The sequence below is a fragment of the Ovis canadensis genome, chromosome 13 (assembly GCF_042477335.2).
Source record: "Ovis canadensis isolate MfBH-ARS-UI-01 breed Bighorn chromosome 13, ARS-UI_OviCan_v2, whole genome shotgun sequence".
Classification (NCBI taxonomy): Eukaryota; Metazoa; Chordata; class Mammalia; order Artiodactyla; family Bovidae; genus Ovis; species Ovis canadensis.
Genome location: NC_091257.1, coordinates 58,798,503 through 58,810,356, shown reverse-complemented (window position 1 = coordinate 58,810,356; position 11,854 = coordinate 58,798,503). Strand labels below are relative to the sequence as shown.

The window sequence follows — 11,854 nt, the reverse complement described above, 5'->3', positions numbered from 1 at the left end:
TTGAACTTTAGGAAAAAAGAGGGGTTTCCCCCAAATTATCAAGTTAGAATATGTTGCTATAGAAAAGTTGTACTTATGGTTAATCATTTGCAGTTGTGGGAAAAAATTAAAATTTGAATTTAAAATCACTTCCCAGAAAGGACTATTTTTCTCCTGGTCTCAACCCCCTCTTTTTAAATTCCGCCTCCCACCCCCCTCAATAATCTTGTTTTGGTAACAAAATGAAAGTGAAAGTTGCTCAGTCATGTCTGACTCTTTGTGACCCCATGGACTCCACAGTCCATGGAATTTTCCAGGCCAGAATACTGGAGTGGTTAGCCTTTCCCTTCTCTAGGGGATCTTCCCACCCCATTGATTAAACCCAGGTCTCCCACATTGCAGGCAGATTCTTTACCACCAGGGAAGCCCAAGAATACTGGAGTAGGTAGCTGATCCCTTCTCCAGCGGATCTTCCTGACCCAGAAATCAAACCCAGGTCTCCCGCATTGCAGGTGGATTCTTTACCAACTGAGCCACCAGGGAAGCCCACTGTTTTGGTGATAGCAGTGCCAGATCTCAGGACTGGCATCCAGTTTCCAAAGTTCATTTCCATAGAACAGGTTGTGTATTCGTTCAGCTTCTGGTTTTCATGGCCCAGACTTCTATTCCCATTTCCTCCAGCCTGTGCTCTGGGCAGAATTTTAGTTTTGGATTTCATAGTAAGTAGGGAGGGCCCGAAGCTAGAGCCACATCAAAATTCTTCTGACTAGAAAGGAATGCAAAAGTGAGGAGAACTTGTGGAGCTGGTGCCAAGTTTTCAGTGGCTCTTTTTAAAGGAAACGTTTTCTTTTTTGGCCACATTGCAGCATCTGGGATCTTAGTTCCCTGACCAGGGATCAAACCTGTGCCCCCTGCAGTAGGAGAACACAGTCTTAACCACTGGCCCTCCAGTGCAGTCTTTTAAGTAAACTTTTAGTTTGAGATGATCATGGATTCACTTGCAGTTCAAAAAGAATACAGAGCAAGCTTGTGTCTCGTCTATTCCCCCAACATTACTGTCTTGCAAAACCAACAGGCACGTGTCACAACCAGAATATCAACATCCATGCAACCCACTGACCATGTTCAGATTTTCCTAGATTTGTGCTGGTTGTGCATTTAGCTGGGCTTGACCTGTGACTCAGGGGTAAAGACTGCCTGCCATGCAGGAGATCCAGATTCGATCCCTGGGTGAGGAAAATCCCCTGGAGGAGGACATGGCAACCCACTCCAGTATTCTTGTTGGAGAGTCCCCATGGACAGAGGAGCCTGACAGGCTACAGTCCATAGAGTCACAAACAGTCAGATATGACTGAAGTAACTTAGCGACACACGAGCATTTAGTCCTGTGCAATTTTTTCACACGTTTATTTCATGAGTCGTGACCACAGTCAGGTCACAGGACTTTGCCATCATCACAGGCATCCCTTTTATAACTGTCCTCCCCACTTCTGCCCCACTCCCTCCTCTGGTTCTCCAGCTTTCTTGAGGTATAATCAATAAACCACGTCTTTTAAGCACATGGCATGGTGATCTGCTATGAAGTGAAAGTATTACTCATTCAGTTGTGTCCGACTCTTTGTGACCTCATGGACTGTAGCCTGCCAGGCTCCTCTGTCCATGGAATTATCCAGGCAAAAATACTGAAGCAAGTAGCCATTCCCTTCTCCAGGAATCTTCCCGACCCAAGGATGGAACCCTGGTCTCCAACATTGCAGGCAGATTCTGTTCTGCTATCCAGGCGCATTGTGAAATGATATGAGTTAACTCCCATCACCTAACATAGTTCCCTTCTGAGTGCTGAGAAGGCTTGTGATTTACCCTAGTAGATAGTAGACACTAGCACAATAAATATAAAAATCAATTTTTAAAATTAGAATAGTTATAAACTCAAAGTATTCTCCTCATTGTCAGCTCTATTGTTTGATTCCATGAGAGGACATTTGATGGGATTCATCACTTTTTTTTTTCATATTTATTGATGTATAATTGACAATTGAAATTTTAAATATAATGATGGCCTGCTATGCATATACATTGTGAAATGGTCCCCACATACAGTCAAGCTAATTAACACATCCATCAACTCTCCCATTACTTGTTTGTTTGTTTTTGTTTTGTTGGGAACCCTTAGGATCTATAAGCAAATTCAATTATACATACAATATTATTAACTACAGTCACCTCGGTGTATATTACATCCTCAGAACTTACTCATCTTACGAATGAAAGTTGATACCCTTTTGAAGAACATCTCCCTGTTTCCCTACTCTAATCACATGAATGTTATATCTTTTGTTATTGCTCCTCTGGTCCCCAAGGCACTGTCCCTTTTTTAAAAAACCTAGTTTTTCTTATTCTCTCTGAGTAATTCATATTGTTTTATCTCCAGAACACTGTATTTATTCTTTTCCTTCAGGTCTATTGAGTCCTTCTAAGAGGTTTTAATTCTCATTACTATATATTTTACTTCTAAAATTTTCATTTGGTTTTTCTTAATGTCTTCTGTTCCTTTGCTAAGACCCTGTTTCCTCACTGAAACTTTCTACTCTTTCATTTGTTACGAGTATGTTTGTAATGGCTTATTGAACCGTTTTCATGATGGATACTCTAAAATCTTGGTCAAATAATTCTAACATCTCAGTTGTCTTGGTGTAGGCATCAGTAGCTTGTATTTTTAAATTCAATTTGATGACTTCTTTGTTTGGGGAATAATGAGTAATTTTTAATTGAAATCTAGACAATGAGGGTATTGTGTGTTCATTAAGTTTTCAGTTCAGTTTAGTTCAGTCTCTCAGTCATGTCCGAATCTTTCCGACCCCATGAATCCCAGCACAGGCTTTCCTGTCCATCACCAACTCCTGGAGTTCACTCAAACTCATGTCCATGGAGTTGGTGATGCTATCCAGTCATCTCATCCTCTGTCGTCCCCTTCTCCTCCTGCCCCCAATCCCTCCCAGCATCAGGGTCTTTTCCAATGAGTCAACTCTTCCCATGAGGTGGCCAAAGTATTGGAGTTTCAGCTTCAGCATCAGTCCTTTCAATGAACACCCAGGATTGATCTCCTTTAGGATGGACTGGTTGGATCTCCTTGCAGTCCAAGGGACTCTCAAGAGTCTTCTCCAACACCACAGTTCAAAAGCATCAATTCTTCAGCACTCAGATTTCTTCACAATCCAACTCTCACATCCATACATGACCACTGGAAAAACCATAGCCTTGACTAGATGGACCTTTGTTGGCAAAGTAATATCTCTGCTTTTTCAGTATACTATCTAGGTTGGTCATAACTTTCCTTCCAAGGAGTAAGCGTCTTTTAATTTCATGGCTGCAATCACTATCTGCAGTGATTTTGGAGCCCCCCAAAATAAAATCTGACTCTGTTTCCACTGTTTCCCCATCTATTTCCCATGGAGTGATGGGACTGGATGCCATGATCTTCGTTTTCTGAATGTTGAGCTTTAAGCCAACTTTTTCACTTTCCTCTTTCACTTTCATCAAGAGGCTTTTGAGTTCCTCTTCACTTTCTGCCATAAGGGTGGTGTCACCTGCGTATCTGAGGTTATTGATATTTCTCCCAGCAATCTTGATTACAGCTTGTACTTCTTCTCATGATGTACTCTGCCTATAAGTTAAATAAGCAGGGTGACAATATACAGCCTTGATGTACTCCTTTTCCTATTTGGAACCAGTCTGTTGTTCCATGTCCAGTTCTAACTGTTGCTTCCTGACTTGCATATAAGTCTCTCAAGAGGCAGGTCAGGTGGTCTAGTATTCCCTTCTCTTTCAGAATTTTCCACAGTTTATTGTGATCCACACAGTCAAAGGCGTTGGCATAGTCAATAAAGCAGAAATAGATGTTTTTCTGAAACTCTCTTGCTTTTTCGATGGTCCAGCAGATGTTGGCAATTTGAACTCTGGTTCCTCTGCCTTTTTGAAGACCAGCTTGAACATCTGGATATTCACGGTTCACATACTGCTGAAGCCTGTCTTGCAGAATTTTGAACATTACTAGCGTGTGAGATGAGTGCAATTGTGCAGTAGTTTGAGCATTCTTTGGCATTGCCTTTCTTTGGGATTGGAATGAAAACTGACCTTTTCTAATCCTGTGGCCACTGCTGAGTTTTCCAAGTTTGCTGGCATATTGAGTGCAGCACTTTCACAGCATCATCTTTCAGGATTTGAAATAGCTCAGCTGGAATTCCATCACCTCCACTACCTTTGTTCATACTGATGCTTTCTAAGGCCCACTTGACTTCACATTCCAGGATGTCTGGCTTTAGGTGAGTGATCACACCATTGTGATTATCTGGGTCATGAACTCTTTTTTTGTACAGTTCTTCTGTGTATTCTTGCCACCTCTTCTTAATATCTTCTGCTTCTGTTAGGTCCAGACCATTTCTGTCCTTTATTGAGCTCATCTTTGCATGAAATATTCCCTTGGTAACTGTAATTTTCTTGAAGAGTTCTCTAGTCTTTTCCATTCTGTTGTTTTCCTCTATTTCTTTGCACTGATAGCAAAGGAAGGCTTTCTTATCTCTCCTTGCTATTCTTTGGAACTCTGCATTCATATGCTTATATCTTTCCTTTTCTCCTTTGCTTTTCACTTCTCTTCTTTTCACAGCTATTTGTCAGACCTCCTCAGACAGCCATTTTGCTTTTTTTGCATTTCTTTTCCATGGGGATGGTCTTGATCCCTGTCTCCTGCACAATGTCATGAACCTTCATCCATAGTTCATCAGGCACTCTGTCTATCAGATCTAGCCCCTTAAATCTATTTCTCATTAAGCTTTAGATCCCTTTAAAACGTCTCATAAAATTGCATACTGTGGGAAATTCATTGAACGGAAGAGGAAAAAACACATAAGAACTATAGACAGGTGAAAAGCCACACATGAAATATTTGAAAAATATACTATGGTTAGCTTTTTCTGAGGGCTCCATCTTGTACAATCACTTCCAGGGACATCAGCATTTCAATCTCAGTTACACAGGGGGAAAAGATGAGAAAGCTAAACAAGTGGTATGTTGGATTGTTTGGATTGTGTCTTTATTTACTTTTGGGGAAAAAGACTGGGTTCAGAGATTTTTATTTCCTACTCTAGCAGCATAACTGACCAGGCTAAGTGATGTCTAATAAAGCAGGCACCTTGAGATGTGGTTTGATCATCAACCCCAATGCAAGAACTCTGGAGCAACCATAGACACAGTTGTTAATATTCCTCGTGAAATGGATAATCTGGATGATGAGCAAACCTAAGAGATAAAGGGAAAGTTTTAGTCTGTTTCTGGGCTGGGTAGAGAGGTTTCATTTAAACTGACTTAAGCAAGAGATCATGAACTAACTCCTTATTGCCAAATTCAGACTTAAATTGAAAGTAGGGAAAAACCACTAGACCATTCACGTGTGACTTAAATCAAAGCCCTTGCGATTATACAGTGGAAGTGAAAAATAGGTTCAAGGGGTTGGGTCTGATAGACAGAGTGCCTGAAGAACTATGGATGGAGATTCGTGACACTGTATAGGAGACAGGGATCGAGACCATCCCCAAGAAAAAGAAATGTGAAAAAGCAACATGGCTGTCTGAGGAGGCCTTACAAATAGCTGTGAAGAGAAGGAAAAAGCAAAGGAGAAAAGGAAAGATATATCCATTTGAATGCAGAGTTTCAAAGAATAGCAAGGAGAGATAAGAAAGCCCTCCTCAATGATCAGTGCAAAGAATAGAGGAAAACAATAGAATGGGAAAGACTAGAGATCTCCTCAAGAAAATTGGATACCAAGGGAACATTTTATGCAAAGATGAGCTCAATAAAGGACAGAAATGGTGTGGACCTAACAGAAGCAGAAGATATTAAGAAGAGGTGGCAAGAATACACAGAAGAACTGTACAAAAGAGATCTTCACGACCCAGATAATCACAATAGTGTGATCACTCTTCTAGAGCCAGACATCCTGGAATGCAAAGTCAAGTGGGCCTTACAAAGCATCACTACGAACAAAGCTATTAGAGGTGATGGAATTCCAGTTGAGCTGTTTCAAATCCTTAAAGATGATGCTGTGAAAGTGCTGCACTCAATATGCCAGCAAATTTGGAAAACTCAGCAGTGGCCACAGAACTGGAAAAGGTCAGTTTTCATTCCAATCCCAAAGAAAGGCAATGCCAAAGAATGCTCAAACTACTGCACAATTGCACTCATCTCACACACTGGCAAGGTAGTGTTCAAAATTCTCCAAGCTAGGCTTCAGCAGTACATGAATTACAAAATTTCAGATGTTCAAGCTGGATTTAGAAAAGGCAAAGGAATCAGAGATCAAACTGCCAAAATTCACTGGATCATCAAAAAAGCAAGAGAGTTTCAGAAAAACATCTATTTCTGCTTTATTGACTATGCCAATGCCTTTGACTGTGTGGATCACAATAAACTGTGGAAAATTCTGAAAGAGATGGGAATACCAGCCCACCTGACCTGCCTCTTGAGAAATCTGTATGCAGGTCAGGAAGCAACAGTTAGAACTGGACATGAAACAACAGACTGGTTCCACACTGGGAAAGGAGTACGTCGAGGCTGTATGTTGTCACCCTGCTTATTTAACTTCTATGCAAAGTATATAATGAGAAACACTGGGCTGGATGAAGTATAAGCTGGGATCAAGATTGCCAGGAGAAATATCAATAACCTCAGATATGCAGATGACACCAGCCTTATGGCAGAAAGCAAAGAAGAACTAGAAAGCCTCTTGATGAAAGTGAAAGAAGAGAGTGAAAGGGTTGGCTTAAACTCAACATTCAGAAAAATAAGATCATGGCATCTGGTCTCATCACTTTGTGGCAAATAGATGGGGAAACAGTGGAAACAATGACAGACTTTATTTTGGGGGGCTCCAAAATGACTGCATGTGGTGACTGCAGCCATGACATTAGAAGATGCTTACTCATTGGAAGGAAAGTCATGACCAACCTAGACAGCATATTACAAAGCAGAGATACCACTTTGCCAACAAAGATCTGTTTAGTCAAAGCTATGGTTTTTCCAGTAGATATGTATGGATGTGATAGTTGGACTATAAAGAAAGCTGAGCACCGAAATATTGATGCTTTTGAACTATGGTGTTGGAGAGTCCCTTGGACTGCAAGGAGATGCAACCATTCCATCCTAAATGAGTGTTCATTGGAAGGACTGATGTTGAAACTGAAACTCCAATACTTTGGCCTCCTCATGTGAAGAACTGACATTTGAAAAGACCCTGATACTGGGAAAGATTGAAGGTGGGAGAAGAAGGGGCTGGCAGATGATATGGTTGGATGGCATCACTGACTCAATGGACATGAATTTGAATAAACTCTGGGAGTTGGTGATGGACAGGGAGGCCTGGCCTGCTGCAGTCCATGGGATTGCAAAGAGTCGGACATGACTGAGCAAATGAACTGAACTGAACTGAAGCAAAAGAATTGATGTAATTTTCCTTTTGGACAAGTACAAGCCCATCCAGTTTTATAACCACTATGTTCAATTGCGTTGCAGTGTAATCAACACATTGTAGAAAAAAATATGCTTACATGCACTTGGGCACATGCGCAAAAATAAACCAATATATTACATTTTTGTAGGTTTGTTATTCTACAGCGTAAGGAGATAAACAATTTGTGTTGCTATTATAAACTCCCAAGAGGGCAGAAATGAGTTCTTCCTCTTTTAAAACAGTGTCATTCTGGCTTAATATCTGAAGTTAACAAATATTTCAAGGTGATGGTGAGGAAGGTGACAAGAATAATACTGCTGTTCAGTCTCTTCAAAGCACTAAGAAATAATTTACCTATGACTTCATTGGGTGAAAAATTATGTATTAGATCTAGAAATGGATAGGGTGATTATACTATAAGCCACTTCAACAAGGGTTTCCATTTTGGCAAAGAAGTTGAACTCTCTTTGTATATATAAAGTCATCATTTTTGAGATAGGTGGTGCTAAATCACTGGATAATTATTATTGATTAAAATGACTGGTATTAATTGCTAAAAATTACTGCCTGCTTCTTCACTGTCTGTTACTCTACCCTATTACTTTATTATTCATTCAACCAGTATTCACTAATTACTCAGGGAGAAAATAGTTTCTTAAAATTCCTTCCCTAGGAATCTACTGTTCTATGATAAGCAGAAAGTATACAAAATAGGTTAGCAAACCATGTGCTATGTTAATGAGGGAGATGTGCCAAGAGAGAGACAGAGCAGGACCCAGAGGGAGGAAGTGTTGTGTGGGCTGGGTCGCCTTTTTAGATGAAATGACAGAGAAGGTGTCCTGGAGGTGCCATCTGAGTTAAGACTGACATTGGTGAGAGAGGGAACACCTGGGTATCTGGAGAAAGAGCATTCTGGATAGAGAGAACAGCCTGGGCAGAGGCCCTGAGTTGGGCCTGACACGTGGGGCAGCATGGAGGCCACTGGGCTACACTGAGTCAGAGGGGCCGGGCAGCAGGACCAACGTGGAGGCCGAGACACGGAGGGGTGGTCCTGCTGCCTCTGTAGCCACTGAGCGGACTTTGGCCTTTGCTCCAAGTGAGAAGGCAGGCCACCAGATGCCAAGAAGAGGGGTTCCTGATCAGACCTTTGTTTTTTCCCTAGAAAATAGTAGTATCTTTATTTTATTCAATTTAATTTTTATATTCTACTAGAGTATAGTTGATTAACAATGCTGTGTTAGTTTCAGGTGTACAGCAAAGTGATTCAGTTATATATATATATTCTCCCAGGGAGGAAGAAACTGATGACGCAGGTGGAGAGCAGGATGTAGCCAGGTTTTAGACCAAGGAGTAAGGCAAAGAGCGAGGAGACCTGAAAGTACGTGCAAAGGATGTCAACGTGTTGATGGAGTCTGGAATTCAGGAAGAGTATGGACTGAGGGGCATGGAGCAACGAGGTTATGAGAGCTTGAAGGAAAGAGGTTTTCCATCCACTTCCCTAAAAGAAGAGGCAACAGAGGACCCTGTCCTTTGTGGACTAGAATAAATGGAATTCCCTCCCTACCCTGCTCCCACAGCATCTACAGTGGAACCAGCTACTTACTCGCCATAGTCAAAATAGTGTATGTTTCTATTTAGGCCATCCAGACACTCCATATCCTCTGGGGTCAGCTGGAATTCAAAAACCTATCAGAAATATGAGACGATCAGTTCAATTTCCCAGAGGCAAGTACTGCCACCCCTGCACGCCCCCACCCCCAGCATGCAGATACAGACACACACATTTATATAGGAACTTGTATAGTTTTCATGAACCTGGGGTTCATCCCCAGCAAAAGTCACAGAAATTTGTCCATTTCAAGAGTTGAGGTTGGTGATTCTGGTCACCCTCAGAGACTTTGGGTGACTGTGGTGATAGCCAAGGAATCTTAGAGATTTCTGAGCCCAGATCTCATCTTGACAAACTCCTTAATTTTTTTCATCTGAAGAAATCAAAAGATGATTTATTCAGGGCCATACTGTGGAGTGAAAATCAGGTTTGAGACTTAAACTTGACTCAAACCCTCTGTAGACTGTTCTTTCCAAACACTATGCTTCCTGCCTTGTAGGTTTGGAGGACAGGAGAGTTAAACACAGCACATATACCCATAGAGAACATAGGGAGATAAGCTTTATCCAAATACACGTTGGGAACCTCCCAAACAATCCGTCCCAGAGGACAGACAATGTGCCTCTGTCAGCCTCTTGCTGCCCACAGTCCTACAGGTACCTGGAAGTTCTCCTTGATCCTCTTCTCACTGAAGCTCTTGGCCAGAGCCACCACACCCTGCTATAGCTGGTAGCGCAGGGCTACCTGGGCTGGAGTTTGCCGGTGCTTTTCAGCAATGGCATTGAGTACTGGATCCTGCAGGAGAACCAGATTTTCCTTTTTCACCCTGGGAAGGAGACAGAGACGCTCTCTTTCTGAGGTTGCACATCCATTCTACCTGGGTTAGTTTAATCAGGTTAGGGGTGGTTAATTTGCTGGAATCTTCCTCATGACACTCTGGCTGTCTCAATAGCTCTTTTGCCTCTTTTGGTAAAGTCAAAGAAGAAAGATAAGAGAAAGCACGATGAGAAGGAAAAATCAGGTTTGGGTTTTTTTTCATCTTTTAAACATTTTTGAGAAACTTAGCAAAATATGGAATAAGTCAAGAAGGCAAAATTGTTGTTCCAAGTAAGACCCAATGATCACCATTGTAACAAATAATCAAGAATTTTATAAGAATTTGCTGTTTCAAAAGATGCACTTGACTAACTGTCTGTTCTGTACTCAAGTGGTAAAAGGTACACATCCAAATTCCTCTTCAAGATATTAAGAAATTAAAACTTACAGAAATTGTTATTTGTCTCATATCACTCAACTGCTAAGTGTCAGAATCATGACTTGGAAACCTTGTCAATCTTTAAAGCCAAAACTTTTGAACTGGATGAACATTTTAATTAGTAATAATTTGTGCTTCCCAGGTGGCGTTGGTGGTAAAGAATCCACCAGCCAATGCAGGAGACATAAGAGATGCAGATTCGATCCCTGGGTCAGCAAGATCCCCTGGAGGAGGAAATAACAACCCACTCCAGTATTTTTTCCTGGAGAATCCCATTGACAGATGAGCCTGCTGGGCTATAGTCCATAGAGTTGCGAAGAATCAGACACGACTGAAGTGACTTAGCACTCACACAATAATTACTTTTTATTCAATAACACTTTATTGAGTTCTCAAAATGTAGGCTAGGGAAAGGATTTGCAAAGATGGATCATTCCTGCTAATTATCCTTAATTTCCCCCAGACAGTTGAGAGACGGCTCCAGAAGACGCAGCATCTAGGATCAGAATACCTTTATAGAGATCGTTACCATTTCTTCCTTAAGTCAGACCCCAAGGGAGCATAGGCAATGAGGAGAATGTCCTTGGACTCGCAGAACTCTAGTAGTTTGCTTTGGTTGAGGTAAGGGTGACATTCCACCTGTATATTGCCAAGCAGAAGTACTAGAGTGTGGGGTCAGCAGGATCACCATCCCCAATTATACAAGGAACACACAGAGCTATAGTCACGGTGTCGGAATTATTTAGAAATACCAGCAACAAGGGCCAGCACATAACTGTCATCTACAGCTGTGACCTTGGTGCACAAGACCCCAACAGTTTTCCTGCCTAAAAATCTATTTAGGCTTTATCTGTGCTTTATCTATTCATCCCTCATTCCCTCCCCAAGAAAGAACGCTTAGCAGCCAATTTTCTTTCCTTTCTCAAATCAGTGATCTCCAAAGCAAAGGTAAATCTCCCAAAGGACAAAAAATAAACATTTTTTAGAACTTCTGTTTTTATTTTTATCTACAAGGAAGAAAACACTAAGCCTTACTAATATCTAATATATGGATTGCCTTTAGATGTGAGATATCTAAAAGGAGATGAGATCATGTAGAAATGTAGGCCCTCTGCCAGGAAGAAGTGCTGCCAGTTATTAATATTTTTATACTCATGGTTTCCTTCCCTATTCTCCAAGATAAGGAAGTGCATGTGTTGCTCATTAATGTGAGTTTATCTTAACAAATAGACTTCTAAACTTTTTTAACTTTCAATTTTTTTATGGGAGTAAAAGCTACATTACAAACTTTTACCATTTTACCCATTTTTAAGTATACAGTTCAAAGGCATTAAGTACATTCATGTCATTTGGGAGTGATTTCATGCTATGTACCCACTACTATATTTAAAATGGATAACCAACAAGGAATTACTCTCTGGCACAGGGAACTCTGTTCAACATTATGTAGCAACTTAATTGGAAAAAACATCAGCAAGGACTGATGCTGAAGCTGAAGCTCCAATACTTT

At 41.1% G+C, this 11,854-nt stretch overlaps 1 protein-coding gene across 8 annotated transcripts in view; it reads right to left on the bottom strand.

The window, feature by feature from the left end:
* LOC138417531 (aldo-keto reductase family 1 member C4-like) overlaps positions 1–11,854 on the bottom strand; it is a 46,532-nt gene that overhangs the window by 1,929 nt on the left and 32,749 nt on the right. For 3 of the 8 annotated variants that reach the window (XM_069547923.1, XM_069547925.1, XM_069547926.1), the window contains 3 exons: positions 9,750–9,915; positions 9,084–9,166; positions 5,045–5,274 (listed from right to left, as the gene is read on the bottom strand). The exons of 2 other annotated variants lie outside the window; for them this stretch is intronic. In XM_069547923.1, the coding sequence (XP_069404024.1) occupies positions 9,859–9,915 (57 nt within the window). In that variant the 3' untranslated portion in view covers positions 5,045–5,274; positions 9,084–9,166; positions 9,750–9,858. Of the gene's footprint in view, positions 1–5,044; positions 5,275–9,083; positions 9,167–9,749; positions 9,916–11,854 lie in introns of those variants that run through there. 3 more of the 8 variants (XM_069547921.1, XM_069547922.1, XM_069547924.1) reach the window with 2 other exon arrangements.